Source organism: Lithobates pipiens, unplaced genomic scaffold (genome assembly GCF_037356315.1).
Source record: "Lithobates pipiens isolate NorthernLeopardFrog02 unplaced genomic scaffold, aLitPip1_a1.2 Scaffold_18, whole genome shotgun sequence".
Lineage (NCBI taxonomy): Eukaryota > Metazoa > Chordata > Amphibia > Anura > Ranidae > Lithobates > Lithobates pipiens.
In genome coordinates this window covers 374,479,003-374,498,045 of record NW_027507758.1, presented here as the reverse complement: position 1 = coordinate 374,498,045, position 19,043 = coordinate 374,479,003, and the positions used below count along the sequence as shown (strand labels likewise).

Sequence of the window (19,043 nt, the reverse complement as noted above, 5' to 3'; positions counted from 1 at the left end):
TTGAGGAGATTTGCTCTTTATTTACACATCATCTGACACCTTTAATAACTTAGGAAGCAAGAGAGCATTCAGAGCATGATGTTGGCTGCACATTGTTATTCACAGAGGACCAACATCAGCCCTACCACTTTTGGGAGAGACCCAAGTCATTCAGCAGATGAGGATGATATTCTCAGTAGGCCATATATCTATATAGTGTGGATGCTGAGGAACACTGACAGGCTTAACACCTAAGAAAAAGACTTGGCCTCTAACCTTTATTGGTCAGAGAAGCTTAGCCCTTAGCTGGAGACCATCATCTATAAAGCACTCTACCAAGTATAGCACAAATTTAAAATCACAGATATATGTTTCCACTACTTATTTTGTACAATAGTAAAAAGGTTCATTTCTGATGTACATGGTGAGATAAGAAAACACAGATTCCTGCACAAAATCAAGACATCATAATGTTAACTATAGATAAATCACTAATCAAAGCTTTGCACTATTAAAAAAAAAATGAATATGTTGGCAGTATTAGTTAACAATTAGCATTACATTAGAACTTTTTATAAAATAAATAATGGAAACTTATAATTTATAAATTGGACCTGTGGTAAGCAGAAACAATAAAAAAAACTGGAGAATTTTCCAGAAGAGAATTTACTTTTATGTTATTTATCTTTAGAGTATTATTCCATTATAATATGTATATATCTATATTAATCTTTTACCAACCTAAATGGTTTACTAATAATATCTACTTGTCTGTTCAATAGTTTTTTCATTTTATTTCATAAAGTAACACAAAGTTTAAATACAAAAAGTATAGCCCAACTTAGAGAGAGTTTAATTGACAGGGTTGCAGTACATGTGTTTTTTTTTTTTTTTTTTTTTTTTTTTATTCCATGATGGTACAAGTACTCACAATTTTAAGAAGCTATGCTGTGCAACCGTATGTGTCATTTTACAGATTTGCTGGTGGGTGGCAAGCGGTGGAGAGCCATTGAGGGGTAGGTAAAAGATGGGGATAGGGATTTGAGGAGGTCTGTGGTCAGGCAATAAAATCTACTTTGCATAATATGGCAGAGGTCAGAGGTCAATAGATTGAATTAACTGGAGAATCTTACAAGACATCTCTTGACATGCACATGGATGGATGGATGTCATGCTCCGTTGTTTTATACAAATATATTTAATTTGTTAATTATTTAATCCTTCTGTTCAATTATATATTTTACTGTAAAATACTTTTACATGGTATAGTTGTGACTATATATCACTGAAATAATGGAGGTCTAAATAACAAATGTTGGCAAAACAATATCTATAGGCAAGCAGCAAGTTAGTTAAAAAGTAGAATATTTAAGATCAGGGCATAGTGACTAAATGCAGCTGCTAGGGAAAGCCCCCATTTCTTCACGGCACATTTGCATAAAGGAAATACCTTGCTTACCACTATTTTTTGAACCACATGTTCTCAAGGATTTCTCTATTACACTTAGATTAGTCTGCCCAATGTCTGTCTGTATGGCGATGGTAGTATTACATATTATACTACAATGGAACAATACTAATACTAAAGAGTTAAACAAAAAAATGTATGTGGGACAATGGTTTTCATTATTTTGTAATTTATTGGTAATGTGCAGCATTATGTCACATCTATCTCTGCTTGGCTTCAGCTGTTTTCATAATAAATACCTTCCCTTGAATCTTACATATAATATACCAGTCTTAGCTACAGGCTCCCAGAGCATATTCATGGCAAAAATGCTGACTTCACTGAGGGTCAGGACCATCACATACTGAGGTATGTGACAGTATGCACAGGAAACCCACAAAGCTGGATGACACCAACAAGAGCAATGACACACTCCTGTGCAAGACGATTTATAGATAGCCCTCTTTTTGGAACTGTTCCTGCAGGATGTCCCGGTACTCATCAAAACCACCCTCAATTCTTGTTACACTTCCATTTTCACAGATCCACAGCTCTTGACAAACTATACGGATGAATCGTTCATCGTGGGATACCAGGATTACTCCACCCTAAATAAAAATAAAATTAATAAATGATAAATTACCTATTACTAATAAAGAAAACTATACAAACAATTGCTAAGCTACTGGTCCACCCAAGACTGATATTTCTGTTATAAGACAATAGTGGAATTAATCACACCCCATGTCCAGGGGTTCTTGAGAAGCTGAAGGATGATTTAACCCATCGGCACCTATACAAAATTGAAGTTTTTTTGTGAAATGCCCTCACAAGTTATTTGTGAGCATAAATCCAATGATGCCAGTTCAGCATGAAATCCTTTCCTCCGAGTTCACTGAAAGACACCCCTAGATCTTCATGAGGGATGGATTTTATGTCACCACCTGCAGGAGCAGGACACTACTTACAACCAAAACATGCCCTCAGGGCAGCCACCTGCTGGTGGGAGTGTAATGGGGACTCTGGTCTCCTGCAGAGTCCATTATCAAAGAGGGTGGTGTCCAAAGTGAAGAAAGGACTTCCTGGACAGCAGAACAGAATATCGAAGCCACCTCCGATGAGACAAGCAAATGTGTCAGTTTAGCGACCACAAGTAGGGCCCACCTCCAATTCTATTGTAATCCATGTGTTGTAAGTGCTGTCAAGAGAGAACCTGGTCCGACCGTCATACACATCTACCAAGGGGTCAGCCCACTTTGCGACAGCCGATCCCACCATAGCAGGTAACTGCATGCGCACTGTGGCAGTGCTGGGGGATACTACTCAAATCTATATATTCTAAATCCAGCCTGTCACCCAGCACCACAGTTGACTGGAGACAAAATCTACAGACTGGAACAAGCGCTATTCCTTGATGTATGGATCAGGGCCAGTAGTCATCAGTACTTGTATTACTATTCTCAATATACTTGCTAATTATAGCAGAGTTGCTTCCTTTATTGCAGAAAGAATGACCAATGTAAAAATGGCTTTCTGCTTCAGAAATTATAACTTAATCCTACCACCATGGTGTCGTTCCTAAACGAAGGGGTACTGAGGTCACTATACCTTAAAGAGTGATGGCTTCATAGAACATATGAGGCTTGCTCATAGAGCAACAACTGTAGCATTGAAATAGCTGTCCCCCCCCCCCCCCCCCCGCAGCAGAGTAGGGTGCACATTTTGATGTCTCTGTATGTTGCACATGGACAGTACTTGTTTTGAAACTTAAGGATTGTCAAACGAGGTGAACATTTCACTGGTGTCTAAAGTTCTGCTTTAAAAGGAACTAGCATATTAGCATATCCTTTGAGCTAAGCCACAGGATTAGGCATTTGCTAAATATAATTTTAACATTCTTGCAAAAAGCATTATTTAGAGATTAGAAAGGATGGAACAAAAGAAAGGATACCCGAAATTTGTTCAGCGCTCGACCCAAGGCTTCTATAGTCTCCATATCAAGATGATTCGTTGGTTCATCGAGAATGTAAAAGTTTGGGCTGAAATAATAATGCAAAGGATATGTGAGAAAAAAATAAAAAAATAAAGTTACATTGGAATTTCCTGAAACACTTAATATAATCTCACCATGGCATGGTCATTTGGGCAAAGGCAACGCGACTTTTTTGGCCTCCAGACAGACTAACCACTGGCCGCACTGCAAGTTCACCAGAGATCCCATAACTTCCAAGTTGGTGGCGGTACTCCTCTTCTGTTTTACCTAAAAAAAAAAAAAAAAATCAAATATGAGTTTTATTAATGCCCAACTTGGGCGAAGACAATAGGTAAAACATACATTTATATATATATATATATATATATATATATATATATATATATATATATATATATATATATATATATATATATATATATATATATATATATATATATATATATATATATATCTCATTCAATAAGGAAGGGGGGGGGGGGGGGGGGGGAGTTCCTCGTAGACAACATTCACATACAAGGGGGTAATATACAAAAGGGTATGCATATATTTCTAGGTTTGCTGTGTACCCGCAGTCCAAACTTCTGAAATTGTCGTTATGGGGCCAATGGCCCCTCCCATCAGTAAGTTCTCAGTCTGAGGCTTCAGGTCCGGGAAGATTGACCCTCCGTCAGTCCCCCGTTTGGGTGGGACTCAATGGGTGGGGGGTGTGTGGAGGGGGACCAGGATCCCCAAAGAGTGCAGAGGATACCTGGGTGGGGAAGGGGAAAGCACAGGTAGGGTAGGCATGGGGGGGGGGGGGTGTGTCAGGGGAACCCTAGTTGGTTCAGGGCGGCCTCTGGTTTCTTCAGACATTGGGGAATTGGCTTCGTCAAGAAGTTCTAGGGCAATACCCTCTGAGGAGAGGACAAATTGGAGCCACAAATCCCACGTCACTTTATATTTTCCTTCCAGTTGTTTCGCAGTGAGCACCAGGTCCTCCATTCTCCTAATGTCTTCTACTCTCTGGATACAGCTAGCCACCGTTGGCGGGGCCTGACTTTTCCATTTAATTGGGATACAGGATTTTGCAGCATTTAACAGATGACAAAATAGGATTTTTATAACAGCTTACCTGTAAAATCCTTTTCTTTGAGGTATATCATGGGACACAGAGACTCAGTAATTACTGATGGGTTATAGGGTATCACTAGGTGATTGGACACTGGCACACCCTAGACAGGAAGTTCAATCCCCCATATAACCTATCTCCCTACCGGAGGTACCTCAGTTTTGTAGCAAAGCAATATAAGTGTATTAGAAGAGGGGAGGGACCTCTGTGTCCCGTGATGTACCTCAAAAGAAAAGGATTTTTACAGGTAAGCCGTTATAAAAACCCTATTTTCTCTCTCGTACATCACGGGACACAGAGATTCAATAATTACTGATGGGATGTCCCAGAGCAATGCTATCTGGGGGAGGGGTGGGGTAATCACACAACATAGGGTGTAATCAGACCTGAGGACCCTGTACCGCTGCCTGCAGCACACAGGCGATATCCCCATGCCTTCTCACATCCACCTGATAAAATTTGGTGAATGTATGAACTGATGACCAGGTTGCGGCCTTGCAGATTTGAGCCATGGAGGCCTGGTGATGGACTGCCCACGAAGCACTGATAGCCCTAGTGGAGTACGCCTTGATTTGAAAAGGCAGAATCTTTTGCATCAAACCATAAGCTTGAACAATTACTTGTCGAATCCATTTAGCAATGGTAGATTTCGACGCGCCCTGTCCTCTTAGGACCCTCTGGCAATACGAACAAAACATCAGTTTTGCAAACCTGAGCAGTCGCTACCAGATAGGCTTTGACTGCTCTCACTACATCCAAAGAATGTAGTGACTTCTCTTCGATAGAGCAGGGATTTGGAAAAAGGGAAGGCAGAATATCTTGGTTTAGATGAAAACCTGAGACCACCTTCGGTAGAAAACTAGGATGATGGCGTAACAATACTCTATCCTTGTGCATTATCAGATATGGCTCTTTATAAGAGAGGGCCACTAATTCTGATACTCTTCTAGCAAAAGAAATGGCCACCAGGAAAATTAATTTCCTTGTTAACAGAACTAAGGGAATTTGATGCATCTGTTCAAAAGGCTGCTTCTGTAAAGTTGACAGAACCAAATTCAGATCCCAGGGGTTCAGAGGTGCCCTAACTGGAGGATTAAGGTGCGTTACCCCTTGTATAAAGCTTCGGACCAAAGAATGCAAAGCAAGTGGACGTTGAAACAGAACCGATAAGGCGGGGACTTGGCCCTTGATGGTAATCAAGGCCAGTTTCATCTCTAACCCATTTTGCAGAAATTCGAGGATTCTGCTTATGACATTTTCTGGGCTGCCAACCCCTGGATTCACACCAAGAGACATATGCTTTCCAGACTCTGTGATAAATCATTCTGGAAGCCGACTTTCTTGCATTAATCAAGGTAGATATTACAGGGCCCGAAAGCCCATGATTCTTCAGAATGTGGGTTTCAATAGCCAAACCGTTAAATTTAGCGTTTGTAAGGTAGGATGGAATACTGGTCCCTGGGATAGCAGACGGGACGGTAGGGTCCAAGATCGGATCGATTCCATGCGAAAGGACTGTATCTTTAGAAATCAGTTTAGATCTTTGAGATCTAGAATGGGTTGGACATCTCAGTTTGGCTTTGGTACCGTAAAAAGGTTTGTATATAATCCCATTCCCTGCTCTTGCGTGGGAGACTACCATGATAACTTTTTGCGACAATAGTCGCTCCAATGCTAGAAGGAGAGACTTCTTTTTCTCTGGGTATATTTGATCTGAGGAAATGAGAAGGGAATTCTAGTTTGTAACCTAGAGTTATTGTGGAGACCACCCATTTGTCCCGAAATTCCTCCTGCCACAGCCCTGAGAACTTTAGTAGTCTTCCCCCCCACTCGAGTGAGCGGGGGCGCCCCTTCATAAGGAGGTCTTAGCGTTTTGTCTTGAAGACCTTCTCCCGCAGGACTTTTTTTGTCCCTGGGGTTGACTCTGAGTTTTAACTTTTGAGCCTGACGGAGGAGGCCGTCGTGACTGCCTGGAGGCTGATGACCCTGGCACTGGAGAAATATTGACAGACTCAAATTGATGCCACTGCAGGTTGAGCTACTGAACCTGCCAAGGAGAAAACATTTTTAATAGGAATTCCAATTTTTTATCAGTTGGATCCCCAAGTCAGGCTTTTGTTTACGGAGGAAATGGCGGCGGCAACTGCTGGTATACCCCACATCTCAGTAAAATTTTCCTCCATAGGATAAAGTGTAGAAAATGTTTTAGGAGGAAAAAAATGTTCATCTGGGTGATCCCACTCAGAATAGATAAGCTTTTCCAGCAAACCATGAACAGGAAAGGCATGTGCAGTTTGAGGAGGCTTCAGTGAACCCAGAGAAGAAGTGGGTTCTTTAACTGACTCAGGAATGGGTAACTTAAATGTGGAGCGGACCAATCCAGCAAAAATTTGCACAAACATCTTCTCATCCCGAGAAGCTGAAGAGGGCCCTTCTCCACTAGATTCCTCAGAAGTGGAATCATCAGTCTCCTCCCGATCCTCTGAGGGGGATTCCTCTCCTTTATCCCAGAGTTCCTCACTCTGAGGGTTCTGGGTGACAGAGGGACCTAGTGCGTTTTCTTCCACTGAGTGATGATGCGATTAAGGCCACTAATCTTTCCTCTAAACCATTTATGGTTGAGGAATGTATACAGGGGCTGAAATGCCAGAAGCAGCTGCAGCCCCTGACCCCCGACGGGTCTCCCTGGCCTAGCCTCAACGGGTCCTGCGGGGGGGGGGGGGGAAGTGCTGCAGAGGGGGGGTCCTGAAGGGGACCCCTTTGAGCCCTTATTCTCTGGGGTATTTGTACCTCTTCTACCCATAGTGCAAAGCAACAAAAGGTAGCGGTACCACAAAAAAAATGCACCGACTGCTGAACACTGTAGTTCAGCAACTGCCACTGCTACCAAGACTCAGTCTGGTACCTAAGTAAATGCTGCCTGGGAATGCCTGTGTCCTCCACACTCACATGCGCCTGTCAGCTCTGTGTCCCGCCATAGGCTGTGTGCACCTGAAAAAGAGTGCACTTTAAAGCCTGTGTAGCCTAGTGCTCCACCCCCCCTCCTCCGACCACTCCCGCTACGGCTCATTTTTTTAAAAACAAGCGTTTCCCGTGCGAGCAGAGGCTCTAAACCCTGCTGACAAGCATGGAGGGGAGGCTGGGGCAGAGGAGAGGGAAGGGCCGGTGGACGTGAAGCTGCTGTAATGGCGGCGGTGGATGGCTACAGCTCTCTGCCCAGGCCTGTCTCAGTCCTCTAATCCGTGGAGGGAGAATCCCGGAAGGAAATAACCCCCTTACCTTCATCCTTCCTGGAACACGGCTGGAGGAGCATAGAGCGTGGACACCAAGCAGACATAACAGGCATGAAAGGTATGTGCTCTTGGCAGCCCCCCGTGACGACTATAGGCATAGCATACATTTACTTAAAAAGGAGAAAACCTACTACCGTAGAATTAGAAAAATTCTTGAGGAGTCTCCCTTACCTTATCCAGCTGCAATGTTTGAATAACAGACCCAATCTTCACCTCTCATGGTGGGCTCCGTTAGGAAAAACCTTCAGAGACTGGGCCCCCCTTCAATAGGGGGATCAGCAGTTCTGGGCCTGTAAAGTACCCTGTCAGGAATATGGCTGAAAAAAAAAAAACAGATACTGGGTCCCAGGGTCCAGCTCTCAAAAAGAGAAGTGTTACAGGTAAAACCTTGTTTCTTCGGACATGAGGCCCGGGTACCATCCAATTCGGTCTGGAAAAGACACTTTGAATGGATCCGGTTGCATAGCTAGCCCCAGTAAGGAATATTCCAGCGGAGCTCAGCATAGCACATCTTTACTTGTGACCAACACGCAAGACACTGGCGAAAAAAACTGATGTACCTCCAGTAGCGGGAGGGGTTATATGGGGGGGATTGAACTTCCTGTCTAGGGTGTGCCAGTGTCCAATCACCTAGCGATACCCTATAACCCATCAGTAATTGCTGAGTCTGTGTGTCCCGTGATGTACGAGAAAGAAATGACAGATTTTATATTTCTTAATTGACAATGTATTTACACGTAGAAGAAAAAATGCCGGGTTGTTTGGGATTACATAGTCTGTAAATTTCTGTATAGTCGTTCTGACTGTGGACCAGAAATGGGATAGCTTTGGGCAGGACCAGATGTGTAATAGCGTACCCGTCTCCCTGATACCTCCAACACATTTCTGGGGTGTACGGATAATAGGTATGCAGGGCAGGCGGGGTCAAGTACAACCTTATCATAAGCTTATAATTAGTTTCTTTTACTTTCGTACATATGGAGGATTTGAGGGCTAGGGCTATCACACGTCGAGTCTGGCTCGAAGTGAATGTGCAATTTAGATCTTTTCCCCAATTACTCAGGTATAGCGGAGGTGTGCTTTCCGTCAGGGAAATCAGGAGGTTGTACATTGTGGACAATGTCCTCGGGAGTCTTTCCTCTTCCGAGCAGAGAATCTCCAAAGAGGTGAGGGGTCTGTCAAACTCTTGCGGGTTAGGTATAGATGCGAAAAAATGTCTTAGTCGTATTGCCGCCCAAAATGGCAGTTTGAAAGTACCTGTCTCACTTCTAAGTGCTTCTAGGGAGGGCCCGGAGTTATTCTGCACAAAATGTCTTGATTGTGTACAATTTATGTCTTTAAAGACATTTCTAGTCTGGGAGTCGAGTCCCAGGAGAAATTTTGGGTTTCCTAGGATAGGATATAGGGATGAATTTAGTGTGGATAATGATTGTGTAAGACATATTTGTGACCAAATACGGAGTGTCATCCCTATCAACGGGTGAGTTTGGACTTCGGCAGGGAGGTGTTCATAGCACCATGCAGCGCCCTGCAGGGGTACCTGTGACTGCGCCTGTTCTAGGCGTGTCCACAATTTCAGATCCCAATGACAGTTCCAGTCTATGATCATCCTACCGAGCTGCACGGCTTGGTAGTAATTCCTCACGTCAGGGATTGAAAGTCCCTCGTTAATTTTTGGTAATGAGAGTAGGGAGCGGGCTATTCTCGGTTTCCTGTTTGCCCATATGAATTTGTAAAACAGACCGTGTACTTGTTTAAAAAATGCTGTTGGAATGAAGATCGGAAGTGCCCACAGCAAGTAAAGGAACTTGGGTAGTATGCACATTTTAATGAGATTACACCTGCCAAACCAGGAGTGGAGGCCCCCATGCCACAACTCCAATAAGGATCAGATTTTATGAATAAGCACTCCCTGTAGTGTGAAACGCGTCAGCTGTTGTCGCTTCTTGCTGTGATGTCATTTGGTTTTTTGAATAACGGCACTGAATTTGTTTTGGAGTGCGGCCATCCAGAGTCTAATTACCTACAAGGATCAGGTTTTAGTTAGTACAGGGGGGAAGTTCAGATGAAAGGTGTGCTTGAGATTAGCTGGTACGTAGGCGCCCAAGTACTTCAGGGCAGTCTCTTCCATTTAAAGTTAAAGTTGGCGAATAGTGTCTGCATATTTGGATTTGGGTATGCCTATTCCCATGGCCTCCGACTTGTTATAATTAATTTTGAGGTTGGATATATTTCGTATGTGTCAAATTCACGGAGGAGGTTCGGGAGGGATATTACCGGGTTCGTTACGGAAAAAAGCAGATCATCGGCGTAAGCTGAAACCTTGTATTGTGTGTCTCTTATCGTAAGTCCCTGGATGTCTGTGTAGTGTCTTAGAATGGCTCTAGAGATAGGGTTTAGAGGAGGGGTGACAGCGGGCAGCCCTGTCTAGTCCGTTGATCGAGAGGGGGGTCTGACAGTATACCATTAACTTGTGCGGAGGGGGTAGAATAAATTTGAGAAATCCATCTCATCATGGTTTCCCCAAGTCCTATGCGTCCAAGGACCAAGATTATATAGCCCCAGTCAACCAGATCAAAGGCTTTTTCTGCGTCTGTGTCTTGTTGGCAAAGTGTATTAGGTTTAGTACTTTAATTGTACTGTCCCTAGCTTCTCTAGTGGGGATGAAGCCTACTTGGTCTAAGTGGACCAGTGATTGTAAGTGGTGGGCTAGTGGGGTCGCTAGAATCTTGGTGAATAACTTAAGGTCTGTGTTAAGGAGGGAAATCGGCTGGTAGCTGCTGCATACTGTGGGGTCTTTACCCTCCTTCAGTATAACCGTAATATGTGCCCGTAGCGTATTGCTAAAAAAGGCTGTTGTGTCTCCTAGTTTATTGAAAAAGGATGCCATGTGAGAGCTACGGGATGAGCATAGTGTTTTATAATACTGTAGGTTCTGGGCCCTGGGACCTTACCTGGTTTGGTGGAGTTTAGTGCAAGTTCTAGTTAGTCAGTCATGATTGATGCATCCAATTCGGATATACTTTCCGCTGTCAGTGTGGGAATTTGGGCTGAGGTCAGTCAGGCCTCAATCAGGAGTTGCTTGTTGGTGGGGGTTGGAATATTGTATAGGTTAGTGTAGTATTCTTTAAAAGGTATTGGCAATGTGCCGTGGCAGGTTGACCGTCGTATTGGACGCTGTCTTAATTTGCGGAACATAGATCTACTTTCCCTACATTTGATTAGATATGACAAGCATTCTTAAAGACAACATGAAAATACACAGTAATGTGGTAAATGTTCAAATGCAATGAATGTTTCATTTTTATATTTAAAAGCTATAGCTTGTTCTTAGGTCATTTCTCTAAAGCTGGATTCACTGTGATCATTTTCCAGTAAAATCCATACAAAGCACATGTTAACGAGCAGTGTAATATCTTTCAAACTGTATATTGACATGTTCTGATGTACTATGTAAAAGTGGTTTACAATGCATGTTTAAAACACAAAGTGACATAGGTTTCCTTTTCCTTCAATTAAAAATGCAGCACGCAAAAAAATAAAAAAAGTGCACCAAAAAGGTGTGAAAGCAGCTTTAGAGCAGAAGGTGGCAGGCTGTAAATTGCAGCAGATTAGTCACACTCGTCTGCTCCAGAGATAGGACATAGCAGTTATCCACCTAAATGGGCTCAATCTTTAAATCTTCACTGAATTGAGATCTAAAAATCAATTTACTTCAAACACAAATAGACACAACTAGTCCAGCAATAAAAATTGATGAAGTAGAAAAAGAAAAAAAAAATCACCTGGAAAACGTTTTGCTAGAAGCTCCACTGCACTAATGTTAAGATCCAGTTGATCCACATGATGCTGACTGAAGTAACCAATCTTCAAGTTCCTGAACACAGTAAAGCAGGGAGTCATCAGAAACGAGACAAAGTGGCAGTGTATATTCATCCAAAGTATTGCAATTGCAAGATGTGTAAAAAAAAAAAAAAAAAAAAAAAAAAAAAATGGTACAAAAGAAAAGCATTAAATATTAATAAAACACATCAGGATGTGCATTACATTTCAAAGCAATTAGAGTAAATAAATGAAGAAAAAAGCAGGTAGTAGAACCCAGCCTTGTGACCTGTCATACGAGTGGCCTATTTGCCAATGGCCAAGTTCCCTCTGGAGCTTTAAAAAAAAAGAGTTCGGGATTAAAAAAAAAAAAAAAGAAAGAAAAAGAAGTATACTCACCTAGGTGGATGCAGCATTGATCCGATGCTGCATATGTTCCCTGCCAACTCTGCAGTGAGAACTGAGCGGTCAAACCGTGCTGACTGCGCTGTTCTCCTCTCCGCTCTGAGCAGATAACCATGACCGTCAGTCAGCGGCTCTCTGCTCTACCCTTCAGCGCTGGGCTGTAAAGGGTGGCAGAAGGGGCCAGGCTTCTGGGCAGATCCCGACCATTGGGATCTTTCATGAGCCTGAAGTGACGTCAGCAATAGCGGTCTTTATCTCGCTATCGATTGAAAACAAATGTAGCAGAGGAATTGGAAAGTAAAACTGCTTTTCCACTTCCCTTAGACATACATTTTTAACCCTTGCAGTATGGACACAGCCCCACTCGAATGGAGGATTTTTACTTTCTCTGAAGTTCAGCTTTAAGCGGAGAGAACTCCGTGACACACCCATCAGGTTATACAAGACACATTGCAGGCTCCTAATCCCCTGCCTGCATTTTATGAATTGGTCATAAAATGCAGGCCATGGTATAGAATACTTTTTTGGTGTATAATGGAGAGCAGATAGCAGCATTCACTCTCAACACCATAGTTTACAGTGAACTGTGGCACTTTGAATGTTTAGTTCTAAACAATTAGGATTTGTTTGAACATTGTTGTTCAAGTGGGGTTATCAGTTAAAAGTGATTTGAAGGTTCTAAACACAGCTTACCTGTGTGCATGTCGAATCCCCCGGACAGGAGACAGTTCACCCATCAGTAGTTTTAGCATTGTGGATTTTCCTGCTCCATTCTCTCCCACCTAAAATATGTAATGTAAAACACAGATCATTGGCCATAGCCATACATTTACAAAATTCTGTAATGCAGACACACTATATTAGAACCTACCACACAGATTCGTGAATCCAAGTCTGCAGATACTGAAAGTTTATTAAAGATTGGCTGATCTGAAGAATACCAGAAATCAGCCTCATCCAACTGTAGAATTGGAGGAGAAAATTTTTCAAAGCCATCAGGAAACCTTAAGGGATCATAAAAAAAGTAAATGGCAGAAATTATTATCGCTTTCAGTACCTTGCTAAAAACATGCTTATATTTTAGCTTATTTACCTTAATATCACTTCAGTATCCTTTTCTATAGGTTGGAGTTCGGGCCTTAGGAAAAAAAATAAATAAATAAGTTGACACCCTTTTACAAAAAAAATAAAAAATAACTCCCATCAGGTTATAATGAAAAACTTACAATTTCTCCAACAGTTTCAGCTTACTCTGCACCTGAGAGGCCCGGTTGGCATTGTATCGAAATCGATCAATAAAGACCTGTAACAAAAACAGTCTTAAGCGTCCTTGAAAGGAATATTTTCATGACAGATATATGTAGGCTCCCAATGCTGGCCCTCCTTTTGGAAATGGTAGTTGCTGGCTCTCCTGCAGATCCAATAGATTTTTAAGCCGAGTGAGTCACTGACCTCAAATAAGAAGAGATCACTTTTATGACCAATTTCTGCATTCTTAGCCTAGGTCCGTGACTAAGCAAGCATTAAAACCAGAGACAGTCAGAAACTAGCACTTTTAAAGTATAACCAAATGCAAATCTTTTTTTTCAATTTTAGATTGCGTGCAGAGGGATTAGAACACAGATCGGGTTTTTACTGTTGTCTGTGCCCCCCATTTGGGACAGCCACCTACTCTACTTGTTCTGATGACCCTTTATCCCCAGTATTGAAAGAAAATCATAAATCTTGAGTGGTCACCAGAAATGGAATCAAGGGGTAATCTTCCAGTGAGGACACTAGTTTTGGTGACTACCAGGAATTGCCTTTACTTTGGAGGGATTTCTTTTTACTTCTCTATGTGGCTATGGTGACAAGAAGTGAAGGGAAAACTCATCAAAGGAACATACAGTAAAAAAAAAAAAAAAAACACGGAGTTATAACCTACCATTACTACTTTAGAAGAGGTTAGCAATCTAAACCTCCATATTTTATTTTATTTTATTTTTATTTTTTTAAGTACGTTTCCATTAAAGTGTATTTTCACTTTTGGTGCCATATTGGCATAACACATTTTATATTTGTTACATGTTCCCATTAACATAGCAAACTTAAAAAAAATAAAATAAAAAAAAGATTTAAAAAAAAACACTGGTTAACTTTTTAAAGTGCTTTTTTTATTTGCTTTTAAAATCCTTAAATACTATCAACCATTCCCAACCCTTCATTTCCACACGGATTTAAATCTCTTGGGGTTTTTTCATCACTGGATTTCTTCAAAGGTGACTCATTTCCACACCTTAGAGGTTTCAAATCCTTTCCGGATTTGCAGTCCTTATTGCATCTATAGCAATCAAATTATTTTGATACCATAAGACAGACCTTTTGTGTTATTCAGTGCCACCTTGACAGAAACTCTCTCTGATACTTACACCCTTTGAATCCAAATGCAAAAATGATCCCTACTCAGCAGGAATGATCTCCCCCTCTTGTATGACAACTTAACTGCTAAACAGACATCCCTTCCATTAGATATGGTGACTAAATGGGAACAGGACCTACAACAAACATTGGATCAAATGCACTGGCGCCGCCATAAAATCATTATCCCAGAAAGCATCAGCTGTGGAAACCAACTACAAAGTGCTGCTTGGTCCCCACTAGGCTGGCACATGCCACTGCCAACTTTTCTGCAAATTTTCACAGCTGCCCAGATACTGATTCCTTTCTACATATCTGGTGAACCTGCTCAGTGGCTAGAGCTGGGTGATTTTCTCCAACAAAAAAAAATAAATAAATAAATAAATAAATAAAAAAAAACCTGTGATTTTTTTTTATTTTTAAAAATGGCCTTTTCTCCCAGTCTTCCCACCTACCCTCTTGCCCTTTCCTCTTTCACGCTTTTCTTTGTGCTTCGCCTTTCCCTATTTGGCAAAGCTTAAATTTGAAACCCAATGGGATACCCAGTACTGAAACAAAATGCCCTTATGTTATACTAATATGCAACCAATACTGTTGATTGAGGTTTACTTTACTCTGCCTCTTCTTGAAATGCAATAAAAATTACTGAACAAGAAAAAATCCTTACACGTGCTCCCTGCTTTGTGAGGTTTAGAAGGCAGCTGTGGAGTAATGTTTAACTAAATGAACCCTTTCTGTATTGCATTTGCAGCTCTTTATTATCAGATGTAGACTAGATTTGAACACTGTCTTTACAAAGGGTTCAAAATTTAGAGACCACCCTCCTTTATTGTATGTTAATGAAGCAAAGCGCACTCTGTGTGGGGACAAGATACTGTAAAAGCCCACCATAGACAGTTTGAATCTTGGCCAGTTGAGCAGGGACCGGCCGTGATTCGATCCATCTATGGGCAGGCTGATTGCACCCAAGTCAATCCATTTTTACATGCGAAAACTGCCAGCAGCTATAGCCACTAGCGATATTCACCGTGTTCTCCTGGCAGGGACGGTTCCCTGTACCCCCCAATCCCATCCCCAGGAGAACACAATAGTGCCATAGTAGAGATTTCCCTATAAAACCTGACTGTGTTAATGGGGGAATAGATTGATTCTCTTTCTTGCAAGTGCAACCCGTGGTGGCAGGAAAGAAAATTGCATCATCATCCATGGGCTGGCTTAAGACTGTCCAGAAATTCTTAGAATCAGCAATGACACCTTCTTTTTAGAAACATCTAAAAGGCAAGCAATTATTATTTCTTTTTCTGCTGTGAGAATGGGAACACATAACAAACAAAGTGGGGTTATCCTAAATATGACTGAAAGAGTGGAAATACCCTTTAAAAAGGAACAGCCCAGCTAAAAGTGCTAGTCATTCACTGGCTTATATCTCTCGGAGGCTCCAGCAGCACTATTTCTTAGTCAATGGTTCCGGGAGCTACAGCCACTCTCCATAACACTTCTCCAAAATATATCGGAAAGTATTAAAAATGATTAAATCTCCTTCTAATACCTAGAATAAGTATGTTAGATCTAACTACATCTAACTCTCAAAATATCTGAAAGATGTACAAGTAGATTAAAAAAAACAAGTGGATTAAAGTGGAACTAAAGCACTTACCTCTCCTTAAAAGGGCAAGTTCATTTTTACAGAAAATCTGTAAGGTGAACTTACACTGGATCCCCCCACTTCACCCCCCCCCCCCCAGTCCCGCTGCACCTGAGGCAGTCGATCACCCGCTAGGAGACAGCGAGTTGCCTCTTCACCGGTCCCTGTGGCTTAATCTCCTAAACGTACCTTGTAAAAGGTACGTATAGGAAGTATTCTAATTGGTTGGCGCCGATCAATCAGAACCAGCCTAGCCTGTTCTGTCAGTGGGGGGAGAAAGAGTAGAAAGCCACAGGGATTTCTAATCCCTGAACCGATGAAGTGCCAACATCCGATGTCTCCTAGCGGGTGATCACCTGCCTCAGGTACAGCAAGACGGGGGTGGGGTGGGGAGGGTGTCCAGTGTAAGTTCACCTTACAGATTTTTTGTAAAGGTGAACTGCCACTTTAATTCTCTTAAGTCCCTCACAAGTAAGGATGTGTTCAGGCATGTTCGCAAAGCCTACATGCAGAGCCCGCCAGGAAGTCGGCACTGTGCTGCGCTAAACACAGGCAGTGAGACATTGTCCCGATGCGTGGCTGCAGAGATCAGGAAATGTCTCACTGCCTGTGATTAGCGCAGCACAGTGCAGACTTCCTGGCAGGCTCTACACGTGGGGTGTGCGAACACACCAGAGCTCATACTTACTCACAAGTCACTGTATGTTTCTTCCGCTATATAGAGCCTTCCTGCTTGCAGTTCTTTAACTAGACACTTCAGTTCCACTTCAACTCAACATATCAAAACCTAAATGGACTTACACTTTATAGAACTATAAATGGAAGATCCCCAGCATTACCTGTATATGTTCACGATACTGATGTTGTGCCTCATACTCCCTCTGCTGGTTCTTCAAGCGCTCCTCCTTTGTTTTTAGAAAGCTTTCAAAGTTGCCACGGTACCCTTCCAACCGCTGGCTATGTAAATGCACAATGTCTGTGGCGACTGCATTCAGGAAGTTACGGTCGTGGGAAACAACTAAGATGGTTGAGGGCCAGGTCTGTAAAATGGTTCAAGATGTTACATTACAAAAATGCAAAGACAATGTCTAAAAGCCAGCTAGGAAACAGACAGTTGGCATACAGACCTGTAAGTAGTTCTCCAACCACAAAATGGCCCGCACATCCAACATGTTTGTAGGCTCTGTGCAACAAAAAAAAAAAAGTTTAATCAATGAAAAACGTATGACTGAGAAGGCATCTGGGGTGGTGGTGTGATTGGTCTAGTGGCTTATCGGTCAATAAAATTAAATGGGTCCTGAACTCATTACCAACTTAAAGGTTACTCTTTGCATGGTGTATGTGCTCTATGTATTATTATAGGTTTCCTCGGGGAACTTCCTCTCACCACCACAAAACACACTGATAGTTTACCTGTTTTTTAAGCAAATGGGCCCTGGTTTGTGCGTAAAAGCTTTAGGACTGTGAAACTGACATATTATAAGCGCTTTAGAGGAAAGAGTATATATGAATTGTTTTATGTATTTACTTATTTAGTAATATTGACACTTTATAAATAACACGATAGGAAGCCTGCACATGAGAATACTTACCATCAAGTAACAGCAGATCTGGTCTGATAAAATAAAATATAATATGTTAATATTCTGTATGTCTAAATATTATTTTTTTTATCACCATTACTGCTAATAATTTAAAAGTAAAACAAAAACAAACACTTACCTTGCAAAAAGAGCACGAGCTAATGCCAACCTCATACGCCAACCACCAGAAAACTCCCTGAAAACAAAAACATATGAAAACATACATACAGCTACCTACAAAATGTTGTTTTGCTACATTAGCAATGTCGAGAAATACTTTCTGTAACAGAGGTTTTCGACCCTAAGGCCTCATGCACACGAGACGCAGTTAAACGCGCGTTCAGATGCAGTTGGACAGTTTTTTCAACTGCACCTGAACTCATTCAATGTTATCCTATGTGTCCATGCACACAGTCTCGTTTTTTTCCGTTTATATGCAGTTGCGTTTAATCTCGTTTTTCCAGAAGCAAAAAAATGCGTTCAGAAACAAAAATTTCTGCGTTTCAGATGCAAAACGCGGCTAAACGCGGCTAAACGCGGCACCCGCGTTTAGCCGCGTTTGCGTTTATATGCGTTTTTAAAGGTGACCTTTTTTTTTTACATTAAAAATCTCAAAAATGATTGCAAATGATGAAAAACCATTAGAAAAATATTTTAAACAATTGCAATTGCAAGTGGACAATCCACAACTTGTGGCAAGTGACGTGGCAAGTGGACAATCCACAACTTGTGGCAAGTGACATGGCAGGTGGCAAGTGGACAATCCACAACTTGTGGCAAGTGACGTGGCAGGTGAAGTGGCAAGTGACGTGGAAAGTGGACAATCCACAACTTGTGGCAGGTGACGTGGCAAGTGACCTGGCAGGTGACGCGGCAAGTGACTTGGCAGGTGACGTGGCAAGTGGAAAATCAACAACTTGTGGCAGGTGACTGGCATGTGACGTGGCAAGTGGACAATCCATAACTTGTGGCAGGTGACGTGGCAAGTGACGTGGCAAGTGGACAATCCACTTGTGGCAGGGGACGTGGCAAGTGACGTGGCAAGTGGACAATCCACTTGTGGCAGGTGATGTGGCAAGTGACGTGGCGAGTGGACAATCCACAACTTGTGTCAGGTGACGTGGCAAGTGGACAATCCACAACTTGTGGCAGGTGATGGGGCAAGTGATGTGGCAAGTGGACAATTCACTTGTGGCAGGGGATGTGGCAAGTGACGTGGCAAGTGGACAATCCACAACTTGTGTCAGGTGACGTGGCAAGTGGACAATCCACAACTTGTGGCAGGTGATGTGGCAAGTGATGTGGCAAGTGGACAATCCACTTGTGGCAGGTGACGTGGCAGGGGACGTGGCAAGTGGACAATCCACA

At 42.2% G+C, this 19,043-nt stretch overlaps 1 protein-coding gene across 1 annotated transcript in view; it reads right to left on the bottom strand.

The window, feature by feature from the left end:
• ABCF3 (ATP binding cassette subfamily F member 3) overlaps window positions 1-19,043 on the bottom strand; it is a 46,925-nt gene continuing 27,882 nt past the window's right edge. The window contains exons 10-21 of the mRNA XM_077487716.1: window positions 17,815-17,871; window positions 17,685-17,707; window positions 17,220-17,275; window positions 16,932-17,132; window positions 13,277-13,353; window positions 13,144-13,188; window positions 12,922-13,054; window positions 12,744-12,832; window positions 11,609-11,700; window positions 3,554-3,686; window positions 3,378-3,465; window positions 1-2,034 (exon numbers count right to left, since the gene is read on the bottom strand). Of these exons, the coding sequence (XP_077343842.1) occupies window positions 1,876-2,034; window positions 3,378-3,465; window positions 3,554-3,686; window positions 11,609-11,700; window positions 12,744-12,832; window positions 12,922-13,054; window positions 13,144-13,188; window positions 13,277-13,353; window positions 16,932-17,132; window positions 17,220-17,275; window positions 17,685-17,707; window positions 17,815-17,871 (1,153 nt within the window). The 3' untranslated portion in view covers window positions 1-1,875. The remainder of the gene's footprint in view (window positions 2,035-3,377; window positions 3,466-3,553; window positions 3,687-11,608; window positions 11,701-12,743; window positions 12,833-12,921; window positions 13,055-13,143; window positions 13,189-13,276; window positions 13,354-16,931; window positions 17,133-17,219; window positions 17,276-17,684; window positions 17,708-17,814; window positions 17,872-19,043) is intronic.